Source organism: Drosophila willistoni (genome assembly GCF_018902025.1).
Source record: "Drosophila willistoni isolate 14030-0811.24 chromosome 2L unlocalized genomic scaffold, UCI_dwil_1.1 Seg196, whole genome shotgun sequence".
In the NCBI taxonomy this organism is placed as follows: Eukaryota; Metazoa; Arthropoda; class Insecta; order Diptera; family Drosophilidae; genus Drosophila; species Drosophila willistoni.
The window spans coordinates 7,775,558-7,796,460 of NW_025814048.1; the positions used below are offsets into that span (position 1 = coordinate 7,775,558).

The window sequence follows — 20,903 nt, forward strand, 5'->3', positions numbered from 1 at the left end:
CTGTTCTGTCCTGTCCTTCTCCTGCCTTACAAACTTACAGGCTAGTTGACCAAATGTAAGTTGATCTTACCTGCCTGTTGGAAATATTCTCACGACTTTATCCTGCTTACCTTTAAGCCGTCAATCTGGTGACAACAGGAAGTATAGCATTAGAACACTTATCACTTCAGTTACGGCCACCCGCATAATCTTCGTCGGTCTGTCACCAAGGCAATTTTCCATACCTCTGAGAAGATGAAGATGACTCATGTCTGGACACTTAAGTCGATCATAATGGCCATTGGCCAGAGAGACAGATGCCGAGGCAAAAAGGCACTTAGAGCCCAAAAAAAGGGGCCAACATTTTCGAGTCGTGGCTCAAATGACTTTTACGGCCGACTCTCCATTTAGGCCAAATTTAGACATTATCACCGACAAGCACACACACACACACACACCGAGACAAATTCACTCACAGGGGACATAGAGTCACTCTCCCATACCGATCATTGTTTGTACAAATGTTTTGCGGTTGTGTAAATGCGTGTAATTCCATTTTATGGCTCCTGTGCATCAACCCACCCCCAACTCCTTCCAACCAACCATCCATCCATCCATCCACACACACACAGACACACACACACACACAGACACTACTGGGATGGGATGGAGACGTTGAAGAACTTGCTGCACATGTAGGATGGAGGATGGTGGCCAGCTCAAAAGGTAGGTTAAAGCAAAAAAAAAAAGAGAAGAACCCGACGACTACATAAAATTGTATTTAGTCATGCTACATCACTTTGTAATAATTTTCATTTTGGCGCTTGCTTTGATCTTAAACCGCGGCCTCCGGTCCAAAAACAAAAACAACGAAAAACCAAAACTAAAGACAGCAAAAAACAAAAAAATAAATAAATATATATGTATATGAAGGAAAAGAAATCCACAATAACAACAACAACTACAAAAACTGCCACCGTGTGGCGTTCCGCAACGAGTTGCGTTAAATTTGAAATTATGATCGTGGGGCAAGCGCCAAGTTTTGCTTCTTAGAAGTAACCACAGCAGCCAAAAGCAACTAAAAGCAGCAGCCACTCCGAGCCAAGCAATTTGATTTGGCAATCATCAATAATGCGAATTGAGCATGAAGAAAAGCGAAATTTATTTTTGTACTCAAAAATTAATGGAGTTATGCAAAAAGACAAAACACACATACAAAGCAATCGATGAAATCAATAAATTGATATGAATAAGCAAATCTTAAAGGTGTTATTAAACCTAAAGAACATGACTTTAAAATGTTAAGTTTAAATGAGATTTTTAAATAATAAAGGGCAATTAGAATTATACATACATATATAGACAAAAGTATGTAATTTATAGCGTAATCGAATGTAGAGATCTATATATTTGGTGCTGAATGTTGTTGATTTGGGGGAGAAATCCTACTTGGCTATCGAAATTGTACCAGTTTAAGAATTTAAATATGAATCTGTTAATGTTTCAATAGTAATATCTATAATATGTGCAATTAGTTTCATTGTTAGTTGCTTAAAACTATATTTGCAAATCTATATTAAAAGCCTACATACCCTAAGCGAAATATGTGAATTATTGAAAATAAAGCACAACTTGGAATGAATTGAATGTAATGTTTATATAAAATTCAATATCTTATTATATCTTGAAATAAATTTAAGATAAAGTAAAGAAAAAATGAAGAAAATTAAGATGCTGATATGCATAGACTTTGATACTATAACATACTAATCCTTATAGATCATAGAAATCTTAAAAATTCAGCTTCAAATCAAAAAAAAAGAAAATATTAGTATTATAAATAAAAATTCAATATATAAAGTATTAAAAATTTTATTTAATATGTTTCAAAAGTCTAATCAATGCTTTTTGAAATGACCCCTAAAACTATGCTAAAGAAAATTTCTGCTAAAAACTAAACTAAAACTAAATTACTTGACAAGGAAGATTTTTGGATATATGTACCTACATACATATGTACCTAAAAGAATCAAGGTCCACCCAATTAGAAGTCTTAAAAAATAAAAACTATCAGAATCAGAGTTTGTAGTTTTTGCATGGAAAAGAAATCGAACATTTTTACTTTTTGAAATTATGAATCCTTTTGTTGATTAATTTTTCCCTCTTCTTGAGGGTGTTATAAAATTAAGATTTTTGTAATAAAGAGAGAGAGAAAGATGTTTCCCTAAAAAAGAAATCAAGTCGATATACCCATTTCCGTCTGTTCGCCTTTTTTAAACAAACCCACGCCTTGAATTCATGGGCTAATGGGCAAATGTAAAATAAACTAAATCAAAATTGGTCATGTTATAATGTTTTTGCGCTAGGGATAGTACAAAATCGATACTTGATCCTTTCCAATCAAGAAACTGTAAAAATGTGTCTGGTATACAATTTAAACCAAAACACTGTGTCTTGAATGGAGTCTGAAGTTTAAAATTTCAGTGCGGTCAAGATATCCTGGATACGTTCCTGATTGCTGTAGAAATTATTATTAATATGAACTTCGATGCTTTATTTTGCTTACTATAAAATCTTTAAATCTAAGCTAAAAAGTTCTTCGATTCCTTTCTATTTCATAAACTTTAGAATAAACCAAATTTTGGTTCAAAATTTCTAATTTTTGTCAAGCACACCGAATGGCCTTATTATATGTGCCAAATCCTTATAGCTTAATTTATCCTTTCGAATTCAAAACTATTTGTTAACTAGTGAATTTGTCCAGCTGATTACTGCACAGTTTCGACATCGATTTTGGTTTTCTCCTACAAGTGATCTTCTTCGTTTTGTCTGTATTAAATGCCTATGTGTGTTTGTGTTTGTGTTAACTGTTAACTAAAGACTTGGTGTGGTCTTTTAGCTCTTCTCCCCCGCACTCTTATGGCAAATGAATAAACACTCAATCATATACCCCCCATATGGTTTCTGTTTACCCACAATTGTTGTCACGGTTGGCTATTCAGAAAATTGTTGACATGCAAATGGCAACGAGCCGTGTAAACTGACCAGGGCAAACTCTGCCGCAACCTCCGCCTCCAACTCCATGTCTCGATGTCCATGTCCGTGTCCGTCCATCTCGGCAATAGCCTTCGCAATAAGCCTCAGCTCTCTTCCTCACTCTTTCTTTCTCGGTTTGTGTTTTTGAGCTCATATATCATTGGCCGTTTGTTAGGTAGTTGAAAACGTTTTCCCTATAAATAGCACGTGTTTGACCTTTGCCTGAAATCTCCAAGTGCAATGATTTCCAGGGAAAGAAACACATAACCATATAAGAAGGCATTACAAACTTCTCGTACGTTGTGGCTCTGGCTCTGGCTCTAAATTTTTATGGTACGAGGCCGACTAACTGTTGTGACCTTGTTTAGTGCTTGTTGTTGTGTTTTTTTGGCTCTTTCATAGCTGTTGACGTTGGCAATTAACAAGAGATGACCGTTGTATTTGCTTTTCCTTTTTCTTAAAATCTTCAAGATCTTTCAACAAGATTGCTTTTTGTGCCTATGATTAAAATGGAGCAGCAAATTTCAAAATATTTCAACTTTGTTAGAGAATTTTTGAGCTCAAAAATGGGTTGTAAATGTAGAACAATTTTAGGTGAAGCTTTTGAAATAGTTTATAGTTGACATTATTATTATTTGGGATAGGGTTAAATAATTTAGTATAGGATATACATAGCTGTAAAATATCAAACTAACTAAATTATAGTCGACTCAATGGACAAAATAATTAAGATTTTTGTAGGTCAGAAAGGTTTAATTAATGATAGTAAGTAAAGCAAAATTTTTTGTTCTTTATTTAAGATCTATTCAGGAGACAAAGCAAACTTGAAATCAAAATTTGAAAGATTTTTGACAAATTAAAAAGCTTGCAAATTTAAAAGAAAAATTATTCGATTAACGTCTTACATTTTTACTATAAATATATATAAAACCTGTTATTAGGTTCATCCTTTTTTTTAATAAGAGAAATACAGAACTATAAGTTGTAAAAGAATTAATTTTTGAAGAGTATTTAAGCAACAAAGTTCTAATAAGTTTTAAGTTCTAGCTAAATGAAGTCGAAATAATTATGCAAATATATAAAACCTGTTTTGAATGAGTTTGTTTAAATAATAATAAACCATATTAGAATAATACATATAATTGTATAAGTTATAATATTTTATATGCAATTGAAAATGTTTCAAAGTTTATGGAAGTAGTTCCAGGAAACGTTTTCTTGGGAGATAAACGTTTTTGACATAATTTTCATTATTTAATCATAACTTTGAAATAATTCACGATATTGTGTTTAAGTCCTAAGTTATAGAGCTTATATAGAACTTTTACCTACTTTATAGAAACTACTAGAAATTCACATAGAACGAGAGCTTTCAGCCAAAATTTTGCATTTTTAATACATTATATTTTCTGAAATGATATTAGTTTTTAAGAATATCCCGAATTTCTAGAATTCAGTAAGTAATTTTTGCTATTATTCGTTTTAAAGTTTTCTTTAATTTAATATTGAAAACTAACAACTAATTACTTAAAAAACTAGTTAAGTATATGGTTCTTTTACGGGTTTATCTAAATGAATTTACTTTACTACTTTAATATATTTTAATTAGAACTTTTAAATTATGTCCTAATAACATTCTTTTGTTTTGAAAATGCTTTTAAAACATTCTTTAACCTATTGAGAAATAGTTTTCTTTGAAAATTAAGACAAAGATTATCTACAAGTTTGGTTAAATAAAACTTTAAAATCTTTAAGAAATCAAAAAAGGTTACAAAATGCCTAAAATATGTCTTTAATATAGGAATGGAAAGATTGCAAACCAAATTTCTATATAGAAACAGTTTTAAATTGTAAATGATAAACGTAGATAATTTCATATATTAATTTTTCAATTTTCTTTTAAATTTTTAGGTAAAATGTTTAATAACAAATTTTGTCACTTTTAAATTGAAAAGAAATTCATGTCTTATTGTTAGTTTAAAAGTCAATTTATTGATTTCTAAATGTCAATTTTTAATCTAAACGAACTTTAGGCCTAAATTTGAAAAGTTAATTTAAATTAGTTTTAAAATTAATTTATTCAGCTTTGTAAATTCAATTATGCTAAATTATGTCACTAAAGAAATTTATTCCTAGATTTTTAATAAAAGTTCCAATTCAGATTTTTACATTAATAAATAAATAGATAAATTATAGAGCAACTTTGTTTAAGAAATATTTTGAGACATGCAAATTTATGCTAGAACGACGAGTATATTTAATAAATGAACGAGATGATTATCAATTGTAGATGTCTGTTCCAATATATCAGACAATATTGAATAATTTTATTTAATTTTGTTTTGTTCTTTTTTCTGTTTTTAAGGTAACCAAATGCTCACATCAAGTTAACAGACCAATTAATTATAGCCAATGGGCATGAACAATATGTGACAGCCATGAAACACGATCGATGCCAAAGGAGGAGGAAGCTATCGAAGCAATATATATAAATATATATGTTTGTATGGAGAGGCATGAGGCATGAGGCATGGGCATGGAAGAGAAGTGGAAACTGGAAATGGACTTAAGCATTCGAGATGCGGGACCGACCCAGAGGCTCATGAAAAGGACCACACGCATCGTGTGTGACGGCGATAAAAATCACAGCATGTTGCAAACAGCCTGCCCCGGTTCAAGTAGTGGTTGCTGTTGTTGTTGCTGCTGTTGTGGGCAAATCTTTTGACAGTTGTGTTGAAGTTGAAGCATAAAGATGCCAAAAACAACAACAACAACAACAACGACAACAATCACAGCAATAATACAACCTAAAAGCCGACACAAGTGCAAGCCAAAGTCTCGCTGGTCTCAAAAAAAGAAGAAAAAAAAGCGCATCAATCAAACGCACCGCCAACGCCGCCGCCCAAAGACCGATCCCCACTCATCCCCACACACAGCAGACACACACACACACACACACTCATACACACATATTCGATCAATCATTTATTATGGCATCGGTGGTGCCCCTAAACAACGTTGGTGGCGGCCTCTAAGAAAAAAACAACAAAAAAAATTAAAAATAAAAAGCAACAAGAAGAAAATGAAAATACTTGGAAAATATAGCTAATTTTCTATGGGGCCATATAATTTCCTTTTTTAATTTTTATATTTCTTTTTTTGTTCCTAATATTTTTGGGCGGACAGCCAATTTTGAACACGAAACAATTGTATCGTTTTCCATCTATGGCATTACGATCGACCATTTCAATTCAAATATGATTGACATTTTGAGTAGCGGGCTGATTGTTAAAGAAATATATAATTTCATAGGCCAATTTTAATGGTAGAGGACTAGGGTAATACCCCTTGAAATATTTTCATGTGGAATTAATTTAAATTGAATTTCAAAATTGGGGTTTGAGAAATATATTTGGAGGGTTTTTGCTAGTATCAAATATTGATTTAGACATTATATTTAACAACCATTCAAAGAAGTTTTTGTTTTTAACAATAAAAAGGCTTGGAATTGTAAAAAAAAAAAAAGAAAATGGGACTGAAAAGAGAAGAGGTCCTCTTAATACCATAGGACCTATAGTTAGTTTTAAACTCCACATTTGGCCCAAGCTGAAGATGCTTATAGAAGGTTCTATAGGTTATAGAACTCTTTCTTGTGGAGTAACTGTATCTTTATATAAAATTGTAGATCTATAAAATATCACTCAGACATTTTGGAACAGGGCTTAATAAAGGTATATAATAAACTGCCAATTTTGGTTCTGTTTTTCAAAAAGATTTCCTTTTAAAATAAAAAAATTATGCTGATTAAAAAAAAAAAAAAACAGATGTTAAAGATCAAACATTTTCAACAGTTTCCTACAAAAACACTATGAGTTTGTCCATGGACGGATCTATAAAATACTTTCGCGTAGGATCCCATTTAAAAATCAAGTTTCTCAGCAGTTTAATTTCAGTCAGTTTGAGGATTTATCTAAATAAGATATTGTGACAGAGAGAGAGTATAAAAAGTATCTTATTTTCAGGCTTTAGGATATATCTTAATATCTTTGGGATTTATCTTATAATTAGATAATATTTTAGGTTGTATCCTGAGATGATTGTTGATTTCATTTTTGGATATTCAATAAATATTCAATGATTATCCAATAATAATCAACAATATACACAATGTTCTTGGGAATATTTTTGGGAGTCTTGACGCCAGTTGAAAATACCAAAATTATTCATTATTCCATTGTCCCGGATGCTGTTAATTCTGTTTTGCTTCCTACTTAAAGGCTAGAACTCAAGAACAAGAACTCAGATCTTAGACTAGGCTACTAATGAAAATATATGTATGTAATTGAAAACCTTAGATCCTCAGTTCTTAATGATCTTCATTATTTTGATATTGATATGAATATGAATGGTAACTACTATATATTATCTTTTAATTTAAGGAATCAGTAACAGATGTCTTTAAGTTTGAAAGAAATTGACATCGTAAATTTTCAATTTTTACCATAATAATTTGATTATTAAATGTCAAAATTACCATTTCAGATAAATAAATCTATAGTGATTATCAATATTTTTTACATTTGTATAAGATAATATAAATAGAGATTAATCTACCCTTTCACCATGATACTGAATACTGGGTATATCAAAAAATTTCAATTTCTGAATGAAATTTGATGAAATTAATTGCGCTATGCCACACAGAAAGTTTAAATAAAAACCTCCAATAACAGCAACAACAACAAAAAAGCAGACCGACCAAAAATCACGCAACTCTGTGGGTTCGAGACCGCCCAAGTTGTCGAGCATCGTTGGTGGGCTCCACCGATCGACCGAGAACAGCAAAAACAGAAGAAAAAAACAAGAGAGAAAAAAACAACAACAACAACAAAATTTAGTTGTTTAGCCTTATCGGCACATGCATAAATATGGAAATTTTTTCATTAGCGATTTCCGTTTCCGATTTATCTTAATGGCCTCTCGAGGCAAGCTCCAAGTTGTTGTTTTTATTGTTGTTGTTATTGTTGTTGCTGTTGTAATTAAGAACAGCTACCGTTTGCTCCAAAGGAACGGAAAGATACGATGGGGGGACCCTACATGAGAAAAAGAGCGAAGGGCGGGAAGGGGAAATGTTGAGAAAAAGGTGGAGAAGTACTCCTCCATATCTCTGTCTGTTTTTTTTAATGTGTCTCTCGTTTTATCTGAGGGGGACTTTCGTCCAGGGCCGCGCTAAGTAAAAACATTAACTAATTTTGCAAATTCTCATTAGTTTTTAAAGATATGTTTGTATTATTCATTATTATAAAAGAATTGGAAATTTGAATAAGCAAAATCTCTTCTGAGAGTCTATAAATTTAATAAGGATGTTGGATTGAGCTCAAGTGAACTTAACAATTTAATTGTTAAACAAAATAATCAAAAGTTTTCTACAAATTCAAAATCCTGTTGAAATTTTGAAATATACATATGAGATAAAATTAGTTAAATCATCTTTAACGTAAAGGAGAGACTGATTAGATCTTAACTAAATCTTAAAAATGTAGAATTCTTTATAAGTTCTGTAGAAAATTTTAGTCCAATATTAATATTTTAGTAGCTGAATTCCTAATACTACATTTGTTTAACTTTAAGCTTAACTAATTTTTAGGTTAAATAAATTTTTATCAAGAAAATCGGGGCTAAAATTAAAAAATATCAATTTTGGCACCGATTTTCTTGAAATATTTTAGAAAATTTAATTTAAATTTATTTTCTTTAATTGTACCAATCAGTTCTTGAAATTCTGTAGAAAATTACCTAGAATTTTATATTACTTTAAAAAAGAACCCTTTGATCTCCAAAGAAGATTGAGTTATATTTCAATGCCAAAAAAGGAAAAAACCTTTTTATCTTTATTTGTTGACCTCGAGACAGCAAATGGAAGGTTTTATTTTATTATTCTATTTTATTTACCTATTTATTATTATTTTAAGCCAAAAACATATTTTTAACAATTTTATCTACTGTTCAAATATATACATACACATGTAATATATGTATATTTAATATTTAATTTCTCATTAAAAATTAATTAGTTAATTGGAATTAGGAAATTCATTAGGTATACAAAATTACATAATATTCTCTCAGAATCTCTCAGAATTATGTAACTTTTGAAAAAAATTCAATGCATCTAAGAATATTGTATTTTAAATCCAAAATTAATAAAAAAATTTAAAAAAAAATTAATTACAAAACTGCTCATTTATAAAATTTTTACTTCAAATCTAACAGACTTGTATAATTATTATTATTAAAGTATAGGATATAGTTATAAACTATCAACCTAACTATATTTTACAAGCACTGGCAACTTAGGCCTTCGGCTTAGACTTGTATTATATATGGACTTGTATTATATATGGATGTATGTGTGCATTTTTTTTAATTTTAGAAAACAATTTTTAAAGCAGTCTAAAATATATGTTATTTCACATCTAAAATTGGCTTTTAATTATTAAATATACGAAATAGTTTGAATAAAATTTTAAATATATATTGTTTTTAAATTTTAGAAACTAAGTCTAAAATCTGAAAAGATTCTGTCATATTGAGACATACTTTATTAAAACTTGAATAATTCAATCATAATTATGATTGGATTGATTAGGATTGATAATTACCAATTTATATAAAATCATCACCATCACATTAAATCCCTTAATCTAACTAAAAATAAAACTTTAAACTTTGAGATTCCACCCACGGCCAATCACGAATTTGAGATCAACCCTTTTGAGCTTTTAAATTTGTGAACTGATTAAAATTCGTTAGGAATTCGTTAAGTTTAGGATCTTAATCACTTAGTAACGGTATTCCCCCAGACAGTTCACGAAGGTCTAGAATCTAAGAGGATCATTAAATTAAATTGATGTTCTAAACTATTAGCAACTGTGTCTCCTCCCTATACATTAATTCTTGCAGTTGTTTGTTTAGCCCTTGAAAAACTTGCTTAGAGCCGCCCCTGCATTTTGGCCAATGGAAAGCTGCTGGCCACACACATACACACACAACTTGGCAACTTGGGTGGCAACATTCACCAATGTCCGTCTGACTCTGAGTGTGTGTGTGTGTGTGCTGGCGGCGCTGCAAAAAAAAGAAAAGAAAGCGCGTGCACTAAAAAAACAAAACCAACAAAAACTCATCGGACCGGAACTGCAACTGGCGCTATATGCAATTATAAAAGAGTCTTCTCTTTCGCTCTACCTCTCTCTCTCCACCCTTTCTCGGTTTTACTGTTTTTCCCCTCCTCATCGTCTTCTTCTTCTTCGTTTGCAACTCTCAAACAGTAGCAGTAGCAACTTTTGCCTTAAAGATTGACAGCAGCAACAACTTACCACGGAAAACAGTTTAGAGATGTATAGACCACCCTGGCAATTGACTGTCTGCTGCTGCTGCTCCCCACTTGCTCAATGTGTGGGAGAGGGGCAGCGGGGGTGGTATAGTTGCCTCATCATGCAGCAGTTGCTGTTGTTGTTGTTGTTGCAGCAGCTTGTCGCCACTCTGTTGTCGCTGTTGTTGTTGTTGCTCTCGTCTCTTATGTGTGTGTATTACGCAGCGTGTTTTGTTGTTGTTTTTTTTTTTTGATCTTGGCGCACTGTAAATTACACAGAGAACAACAATTGTTAATGCAAATTGTTGTTATCTGGTACGCGGATCCGCCGAGCTGTCAACAACGTATAATTGTATGGCAACATTTCGTTGTTGCTTGTCATAATATTCGCCAGAGGGCGGTATAGTTTATTGTTAGGATCCATTGCAAGGAACAAGAGCAGCGGGAAACTTTTTGATGTCGAATTGAGGGAACAGTGAAAACTTTGTTATGTTTGCTGAGGTCAGTGGTCTGGCGAATACAGTTTCCATTTATCGAGTTTTCACTGTAGTTGTTGCTGAAGTCTAATTATTATAACCCACACACAGTTCATTGTTGACAATTTTTAACCGTTACTTTACTTCTTGTCAACTAAAACTATAGTGGCAACTTTTGCATTCAACTAAAATGAAAACAAATAATAAATATTATTATTTTTTTTGCCATTCACAGAAACCATTTTTGAGTGAACTACTTATAAAAATTCTCAAAAACAAAGGGGCATATATTTAAGTAGTGTTATTTTTTGCCATTATCTCATTTTCATTTCTAGGGAATCTCAAATTATTGCTCTAAAAATTTCATTTTTATTTCTAGAGAACCACTAATTTTTTGCTCTAAAAAAATCATATCTAAATTTTAAGGCCAAACATAAAAATCAAATTTAAGCACTTTTTTTTGCGTTCGCTCGCACTAAAGTTTCCTAGAAAATGCCTTTTATATGTGTGTGTATACATATGGACGTACGAAATTCATGCCCATGAATCCCAAGACCAAGACCACACACATGACGACGAGTCTTTTGCCCAGGAGCGCACACTTGAAAAGCTAATAAAAAAAACAAATAATTGCTAATTTTATGCTCGAATAAATGAGCCTGAGTGCCCCAAGTAGGATCAAAATGGGCGCCCCAACCAAGATCATTGGGTAAGTGTGTGTGTGTGTGTGTGTGAGTGTGTGAGTGCGAGTGAGAAAGAGTGAGAGTTGAAAACGTCACGCACTATCAAACAAGAAAATGATCAATGGGGGCACAAGCACACACACACACAGACAGACAATCACTCAGATAGAGGGAGAGCAAGCGAGAAAGATAGAGAAGCGAGGCAGCTAATAGACCACCCATGACGATGACAACGAAAGGCCACCCACGAAGACAAAGTAAGTGCGAGCGAGCGAGTGAGTGGAAAAAGACCTTTGAAAACAATTTCAGAGAGGGGGAGAGCGAGAGATACAGATACAGGCCAGATAATTGAAATATGTACAACTTGAACATGTGCGTTAAAGTGGTGTACATACATACAGCAAATAATAATAATAATAATATAAAAAAAAACACACAAAAACAACAAGATGTTATAGGGTAAGGGCAATCAGCATAAACAAATAAACAAAACATGTGTATGCCCAAACAGAGACCAAGCGAACAGCTGCGACATTTGACCTTTTTTAACCTACATTTATTAAAAGTGTTTGACTTTTCTGAACAAAAAAGTATTTCAAATTATTAGCCGAAAACCGTTATATTTTCACAGTCGATAATTTAAATTTTTAAAAATTGTTCTTTTTTACGGCTTGTGGCAACTCTAATGCCGGCATTAATTAGGGTGACCATACATCTGGCAGTGCAATAACAGCCCTGCCACTTTCTAGAATTCTGGCAACCTTCAGGTGCTGATGCCACATGTTATTTCATTTTTTATAAGTGTTATTTGAAAAAGTTTCCAACAAATTCTTGTTTTTGCTGCACAAGGAGCAGCAAATAATTAGTAAACATGCCCCCAAAAAAGGCGCCCGGTCCTAGCAAAAAGACGGAACAAAAGAAGAAGGAAAAAGTCATTGAGGTAACAGGATACACACCAACACAAACACAGGCACACAAAAGCACAGGCCATAAATTAACACCCAAATACATATACATATATATGTATATGCATATATTATATATAAATTAAAGTTTAATTTGATTTCTTTTAGGACAAAACTTTTGGGCTAAAGAACAAAAAAGGCAACAAGCAGCAGAAATTTATTCAGCAAGTGCAAAAGCAAGTTCAAGCCGGTGGCCATCATCCGCGTGCCGATGGTGATAAACGGAAGGATGAGAAGGAAAAGAAATTGGCCGATCAGCGGGAGATGGCCATGATCTTCAAGCCAGTGCAGACCCAGAAGGTGGAAAAAGGAACCGATCCCAAATCGGTGGTCTGTGCCTTCTTCAAACAGGGCATCTGCACCAAGGGTGATAAATGTAAATTCTCCCATGATTTATCCCAGGAGAATAAGGTGGAGAAACGGTCCATCTATGTGGATATGCGTGATGATGATGATTTAATGACGAATTGGGATGATGCCAAGCTCAAGGAAGTTGTCGACAAGAAGCATTCGGATGAGAAGAGACGTCCAACCACTGAGATTGTAAGTGTAACGAGACGAAAACTTCAAAATTGGAAAATAATTTCATGTTTCGCTAATTTAGATCTGCAAATACTTCCTGGAAGCTGTGGAGAAATCAAAATATGGTTGGTTCTGGGAATGTCCCAATGGTGAAAAGTGTATCTATCGTCATGCCTTGCCGCCTGGTTATGTTCTCAAGCGCGACAAGAAACTGGAGGTGAAACAAACGGAAATATCCCTGGTGGATCTTATTGAAAAGGAACGTGCCGCTTTAGGACCCAGCCAGACGCGTGTTACCCTGGAAACCTTTTTGGCCTGGAAGAAACGTAAGATAGCCGAAAAGAAGGAGAAACTGGCTGCCGAAGAGGAACGCAAGAAGAGTGACTATAGCAAGGGTAAACAATTCGGTATATCGGGTCGTGAAATGTTTAGCTTCAATCCCGATTTGGTTGACGATGGCCCCATTGAGGAGGGTGATGCTGCCTTCGATATTTACCAACGGGAAGATGACGACGATGAGAATGTTATTGAATTCAAGGAACTTGATTTGGCTGCTCTCTCGTTGGCAGCCCAAGAGGTAGATGGTTCTGGTACCATAGCCTCAAGTACTCGTCTCCTAGATCAGGCCGCTGAGGCGGCAAAAACTGCCGCTGCCGAAGATGGTGCGGCTGCTGCCCAACAAAATGGTGAAGATGACAATGATTCCTCATCGTCTACCCCTGCCAACGATGCTGCCTTCATCAATAAGGATCTCTTTGTTGATTTGGCGGACGAACTTGATGATTTGGATTTGGATGATGTTGATGATTAATTAATTAGTTTTGGCCCCCCTTAAAAAAAATGCCAATTGCTTACTTAATTCAATTCATTACAAATGATCCGAATATGAATAATAAATAAATTGTGGCTTTTAATTTGTTGCATTTTCTAAAAAACAATTTTCAATTCCTTTTTTGGATTCAATTGGATGGGAAGTAATGGGATAAACAAAGTAAGTATATTTTAAGTACATTTTACGGTAAAACATCTGTAAATTTTTGTTTATAAATGATTTTGAAAATGTCTTAACAAAGTATCTTCGGAATATTCGTTTTCATTGGTTTTTTGAATAACTTTTGTTTAGTTGAAAATTAAATATTTGTAAAATACGTTGACAAAATGTGTTATATTTGAAAATTCTTAAAATTGAGAAGAAGTTTGGCAAAAATCCTAAAGTTTTAAAACATACAAAATCAGGACTTGTCTATAAATAATTAAATGCTGTTTGGGATAAACCAATTTACACACAAAAGGTATAAATACATTTTCTAATTTTTATTCTTTGTTAAGAGTTTTAATGAAAATATAATTTTAAAATTTAATAAAAAAAGAAATGTCATAAATTAAATGAATAGTTCCAAAAAGAAATTATGATAATCGGTTTCTCAGATTGAATAAAGAACGTTTTCTTTGGGGAAATGTTTTTTTTAGAAAAACAAACAAATAACATTATTCAGAGTTCATAAAAATATGCTGAGATTTACACTTAAGGGGGATTCTCTTGTTTGGGAAAAATGTTTTTCCGATATTTTTAGCTAAAAATATTTCTTGGAGTATTGAGAATCGTTCCAAAAGATATATTGTCGAAATACTTTAGGATATATGACTTTTTTGTAAGATAATGTAAGTCAAAGTTCAAACTTCAAAAGCATTTATCTCGAAACCACGTTTTTTTTTGAACTGGATACAGCTCGTAATTCTTAACCGATTTTAATGAAACAAAGTGCAAACGACGTCGAATAGCTACAATTCTAGTTCCGACCTTATTCTAAGTTTTAGGATTTTTGTAAACAATTTTTTTTATTAAACAACGTAAAAGTAGAAAAAAACAGGTTTTAATTTTTAAGCGACCACAAATCCTGATTGAGATCGTGGACAGAATTACATCTATACTAAATTTAAACTACGATTCTACGTGGTCTTATCCTTGCCGCCAGTAGGATGCCTCATTTGGGGCCCAGAACTTTTTTAACGAGAAGTAACTAAAACAAAAACCATAATTCCAATAACTCTAAAAAAACAGACTTCCAACCAAGATATAAACCCCTTGAAATTCTGATTTAGTTGTGAAACTTAAAAATCCGTTTTCGAAAGTAAAACAAATGATTTTAAAGAATTATATACTTTTTGTGGTTTTTGTTCATTTATTTTTCTAATAAGCAGCAACATCATGAACGCGACGGAATCTTTTGCCCGCCTCCCGCAATGTCATGCCCCGAGTCTCTGGCATTAGGACAGCAAAGGCTATCAGTGCCACCACCATGATAATGCCGACAGCCACAAAATAACGAAACTCGATGACAAACACATCCAAGAAGCTAACCAAGACAATAATGTGTATAATCTGCTCAATGCAAACGATCAGGGCAATCAAATAAGGTTTGGTTTTCATGGGAAACGCTTCACCCAGATAAACGGATGAGGTAGCAACATAGAAGCCAGCAAAAATCTGAAAGGCCATGCAAAGATGACTCACCTGAGTCATGAAATACCAACTAGTCTGATGCGATGGTTCGCCATAGATGCCAGCAATGCCCAGCATTAAGGCAGCCATGCAGGTTAGACCCAAAAGCGAGGTGAACTTACGTCCCGGCCAGTCGGAGAAACCAACACCGAGAGCGGTGCCAACAAAACGCAACAAGCCATAGACGAATAAGGTCCAACCGTGATTGTAGCCCAAATACTCGTAGCTACTCCATAATAAAGCGCAGGTCAGTGGAGTCGAGAAGGAAAAGGCAACGATACTGCGAAAGAGCAGCATCTTCAGGAATGGCATCACCGATGCACCCAATTGATGGCCTATGCTCTCCGACTCTCCCTCAACCACATACAATTTGGCCTCACCGTAGGTTGAGTCCAACAAAACATCCGAGCACAGAGGTCCGCCCAACAGAATACGTTGACACTCACGGCCCTTGGACTCTTGATTGCGGGTTATATAGAAAGTCGGCGATTCCACGGACATTGACAGACTGCCCAGTGCAATGGCCGAGAATATAATGCCAAAGATGCCATGTACACGATTTGAAGCCATATTCAAATATTCATATTCCCATTGTGAATTATATATCACTTGAATGGCCATGCCCAGGCTGAGGCCCAATTGTTCAGATCCACTGACAAGTCCACGATTATTAGGACTGGCCGCCTCTGAGCTGTGTATGAGAAATGGTACCGTGATCAGGCCAATGCCCACTCCACCCAACCAGCGTGCTGCCAATATCGGTTCATATTCATATGGAGCACTGACAAAGATAATGGCATCGATTAGTTCCATTATATTGCCAAGAACCTGCAGAAAGAAGAAGCATAAACACACCCATTAGAGGCCATAAATTGTAAAAAGAATTCAAAAACAGGTAGCAACGTTAAATTGACAGATAGATAAGATACTAGATAACAATTTTTAACTATGAGATAGTATAATAGTTAAACATTTTTATAAAGAAAAAATTAGTCAGATGTTTGTAAAGCAGGCAAGAAGACGTTTTCGATAAAGTATATATATTTTTGATCAGCCTAAGAAACTGAGAAGATATAACCATGTTCTACTGTGCAAGTCAACTTTACGCCTTGATAAGCCTTTAGGATAAAAATTCGTATTAAATCCCTACTACTAATCGCTTTTTGCTTGAATAAGATAGAGCATTGCGAGTTTTCGGGATCGGACCACTATAACATATAGCTTACATGGCAATGATACTTCAAGAAGATGTTTTAAACAAGAAATAGCTCAAACAATATATAAATATATAGAAAAAAGTAAGAAAAAACCTTTTTAAAAGTAGATCAAGTGAAAAATGACTCAGAAGTTAGAAAAATCTTAGTCGAACATGGCTATATAGAATTTTTATCCTTTTCAAGAGTATATGAGAATACATCAAGAAATAAAACTGATTCAGGAAAATTTCTGGGGGAAACTCAATGTGTTCATCCTTAAGAGTATATAAGAATAGAGGAAATTCAATATTTTCATTCTTAAGTCTTATATATTCTTATATGGAATGAAAATATTGAATTTCCTCTATTTTTTTGAATCAGTTTTATTTTATTGATTAAGAATATATAAGACTTAATCAAGAAATAATACTGCTTCAAGGAAATTTATAGAAGAAATTAAATATTTATATCGAAGCCCACTTCTTCATCCTTGTAAGGAATATATAAGACTTAATCACGAAATAAAACTGATTCCAAGAAAATGTTGTAGAAGAATATAAATGTTTTTTCGCAGACAACTTTAACTTATTCAATATTTTTCTTAGTAGTTATTATTATACTTACATAGAAAACAGTTTTGGGTAAAAACTGCACACACAATGAGGCAACAACTGCTCCAATGATGACACCTATAAACCAGCTGTAGTTATATTCAGGTGTTATTTCGAAACCGGAGTAGTAGCTCCAGCCCAAACCCTGTGCCATATCCATGCCGCCATAAAGAAATAAAGTGGAAGCTAAAAAAGGGTATAAAGACAGAGATTAAATATTTTTAATAGCTTTGCTACTCACCAGTGCCCACCATTTGCCTTTGTCGCTTCTGTGATTGAGAGTTATTATTGATGATTACATTTACATTTTGTGTTGGTGGTGGTGGTGGGGGAGGTCCTGCGGGGGCAGTTGTTACAAATATTGTTCGAGTTGTTGTTGCTGTTGTTGGTTGCACAACTGGAGGCACTGAACCCGTCACAAAATATGTTGTATTTGCAGTCTGTTGTCCATAGTTTGGTGGAGGTGCCCCAAAATGTGTCTCCTGCTGCTGGGGCAAGGGCCCCGCGGTAACATAAGTCTTTTCCATTATATAAAAACAAAAACTTATTCCTCTTCGAGAGGCACTTTCGTTTCGAGTGTCTGTATGATAACTGATATTACATAGAAAATGTACAAAAAGAACACCTTTGCTTTCGGCATATCGATATCTTAATAATATATAATACACACATTTATATATGTATATAGATATCAGTAATCAGTTGTTAGATACATGGGGTATTCTATGGGCCACAACTTTGGCTGTGATTCATGGCCAGAAATGTCAAAGATTATGATAAGGATAAGTGATTGATACTTTTGATTATCTATAAATAATGTAAACAGAAACAGATGACTAAGCATTAGCATCTTTCCCATCCTGTTCTAACACGTTTTCTATTTGTTCGGTTTATTGTTTATAAAAAAAGAAGGCCATTATCACAACAAGGCAATAATAATTAATTAGAAAAACTTAACACCATGGCTGCCATCCATTTCGATGAGCTCGCATCTGCCCTTCTCCTCCAGCAGACGCAAGGCATTGACCAGGACCGCTTCATCAACTCCATGAAAGGATTGCTGTGTGGTATTCTCACCCGAGGCAATCTCGTAGAGAGTACAAATACTATTCGTTTGTCCTGTCTCCTGTATCCAATCGTAGACCATATTGCCATACTCTTCTAGAGTATACCAATACACTTGCCACTCTTGACGCCTTTTGTCCAGTGGCGCGGCATGGCCACTTTGCTGCAGTTGCTCCAATATCAATAATATCAATTCCGGCGATAGGCGTCGTTTGAGTGTTTCATTGTGATAGAGTGGAAAGTTCTGTTCATTAATGCTGAGTGTAAATCTATTGAGATGTTTGAGGTATTTGAGAAAGAGATCCGCCCACACTTTTAATTGTTGTTGTCTGGTTTCTTCATGGGGCTGGAGACTGCCAGGAGAGAGAGAATCCATATAAATCTACAAATTTATGGGACACTGGAACATGGTCTACTCACGTGAAGAACGGGGGAAATGTATACTCCCAGGGCCATTGGAAATCGCTCATTCTAAGGGGGAAAGGGATTTAATAAAATTTATTTATTTATTAATTTGTTTTTCTTTTGTCTTTTAATTTTGCAACATCTGTGTGTGCGGCAAGAACTTGGCGACCACTGAACTAGTTCCAAATGGTTTCATTAGACACCTTAGAACTACTTACAAATTAGTGGTTCCGTTTGAATGTAACGGAAAATATATCAGGAACTTCAAGGATAAAAATGCATTAAATGTTTAAAAGATTTTTAAGTTTTCTTATTATTTTCCAAACTAAAACGATCATTTTCAAACCGATTTGAAATTAGAAAATGAATGAATGAACGCAAAAAAGTAAAACAGTTTCATTTTTAAATCTTTTTCGAATTAGAAAATGACTGAAAAATAATTTTTGGATCCTTCTTTTTGCTAGTGTTCCATTTTTATAGCGCTTTGGAATTAGAACATGAATTTTCAATATTTTTGAGGTGATATTATTTGGACTAATTGGAAACCCAATGAAGCGTTGTTTGGTCGGGTTTTCACATAAAAACAGCTCAAATCGCTTTGAAATTGGAATATGAATTTTCAATAATAATTCGAAAACCAATTAGGCGTTTTCAAATCGTTTTTAAAAATAAGACAATTCTATTTTAAAATCGCTTTTAAAATAGAAAATGCATTTTTAATGTCAACATCATCTTAAAAACATTGGAAATGCATTCTCTAATTGGTGTTAAGCGTTCTTAAAACATTTCCATTTTCAAATGCATTTGAGATATTGATATTGATTCATTGAATAGATAACAATTGCCAAACAAGTTAAAACATTTCACATCCTTTTCAAGCACAATACGATTTTATTTTTAAATCGCTTTGAAATTAGAAAATTAATTTCCATATTGATATTAAGTGACTGAAAAAGCTAACAATTTAAAAAACCCATAATACGTTTTCAAAAATAAAACGATTTCATTTCCAAATCGCTTTAAAGGTAAAAAAATGAATTTGAGGTGATATTGATTGACTAAAGATTTAACAATTTGAAAACCAATTAGGAAATGAAAACAAAAGATTTTAAACTTGATTCCGACTAATTATTTAGGAATGGAAAACGAAACGAAAACAAATCTCCTTTCAATCAACTGATTATATAAAACTTAACCACTTCATGGAAAAATATTTAGTTTTAATTACCTGTTAAGCGTTGCCTTCTTCTATTTGATCTATTCTATCCAAGATATCTGAATAATTTTATAAAACTTTCTGAACTCCTGGAGAAGAGGCAGCTTATACTGAATAATAAAACTCTTACCTTATTGCATTTCCATTTTCATGAGTTTATTTGTCTTAATTAGAAAAGTTTGTGTACATTAACATGTTTTTTTTTTTCATTTTGGGGAAGGAATTTGGTTTGGTTTTAGTTTTTCTATGGCAAATTGCTGTTTGCGGAAACGAAGTTTGAAAAAACAAAAACATATAGAGACACAATATACATTCACATTTATATAGGCGCAACACTATACATTCAATATTCGAACCATTCACATGCAATACTCATCTCAATTCAAATTCATTCAACTCTTTGCCCAAGTGAATCGTAAATAAGTTACGTTCGTTCTACATTAATCCATTTACATTTATTTCAAATTTGTCTTTTCTGTATATGTGTGTGTGTGTTGACAATGTTTATATCTGGGGTTTTTCTCTATTATATATTTTTCAAGTTTGTTTGCTTAAGTTAACTAATCTTTGCTAAAGAAATGTCTGTCAGGAAGGGAGGAAAGGGGAGAGTGTGATGTGATTTTGGTTTTAGTTTCTTGTGCCTTTTTTTCTATATAGTGTTTTTTGAAATATCTCTCGGTTGTTTGCACTTTTTTATTTATTATTCATAAATATGTTTTGGTTTTTATTATTATATTTCTTTTTTGTACACATGCGTGAAAGTCATCTAGGGATTTAAGGTGTCGTACAGAGCCAAGTTTGGTTTTAGTTTATATATATATATTATATATATATATACTTTAGCTTAGTTCTGTTTCTCTTTATTTTTCTTTTC

The 20,903-nt window shown here is 33.4% G+C and overlaps 4 protein-coding genes across 4 annotated transcripts in view; 2 read left to right on the forward strand and 2 right to left on the reverse strand.

Moving 5' to 3' along the window:
- Positions 1 to 6,067, forward strand: part of LOC6640555 (mitochondrial sodium/calcium exchanger protein) — a 69,865-nt gene extending 63,798 nt beyond the window's left edge. The window contains exon 6 of the mRNA XM_023174760.2: positions 5,381 to 6,067. Within this exon, the coding sequence (XP_023030528.2) occupies positions 5,381 to 5,406 (26 nt within the window). The 3' untranslated portion in view covers positions 5,407 to 6,067. The remainder of the gene's footprint in view (positions 1 to 5,380) is intronic.
- A 6,223-nt stretch (positions 6,068 to 12,290) lies between these two features.
- Positions 12,291 to 13,947, forward strand: LOC6640512 (zinc finger CCCH domain-containing protein 15 homolog). The gene is made up of 3 exons (XM_002063043.4): positions 12,291 to 12,486; positions 12,620 to 13,054; positions 13,116 to 13,947. Exons 1-3 carry the CDS (start codon positions 12,418 to 12,420, stop codon positions 13,842 to 13,844), a joined length of 1,233 nt encoding a protein of 410 aa, XP_002063079.1. The 5' UTR covers positions 12,291 to 12,417; the 3' UTR covers positions 13,845 to 13,947.
- A 1,246-nt stretch (positions 13,948 to 15,193) lies between these two features.
- On the reverse strand, positions 15,194 to 18,159 carry LOC6640511 (low-affinity glucose transporter HXT4). The gene is made up of 3 exons (XM_002063042.3): positions 17,585 to 18,159; positions 17,357 to 17,529; positions 15,194 to 16,364 (listed from the first exon to the last, which is right to left on the reverse strand). Exons 1-3 carry the CDS (start codon positions 17,868 to 17,870, stop codon positions 15,225 to 15,227), a joined length of 1,599 nt encoding a protein of 532 aa, XP_002063078.1. The 5' UTR covers positions 17,871 to 18,159; the 3' UTR covers positions 15,194 to 15,224.
- A 57-nt stretch (positions 18,160 to 18,216) lies between these two features.
- On the reverse strand, positions 18,217 to 18,984 carry LOC6640002 (vacuolar protein-sorting-associated protein 25). Its single transcript, XM_002063041.4, has 2 exons — positions 18,829 to 18,984; positions 18,217 to 18,761 (listed from the first exon to the last, which is right to left on the reverse strand). The coding sequence occupies exons 1-2, from the start codon at positions 18,876 to 18,878 to the stop codon at positions 18,287 to 18,289; spliced, it is 525 nt and encodes a 174-aa protein (XP_002063077.1). The 5' UTR covers positions 18,879 to 18,984; the 3' UTR covers positions 18,217 to 18,286.
- Positions 18,985 to 20,903: the final 1,919 nt, after the last annotated feature.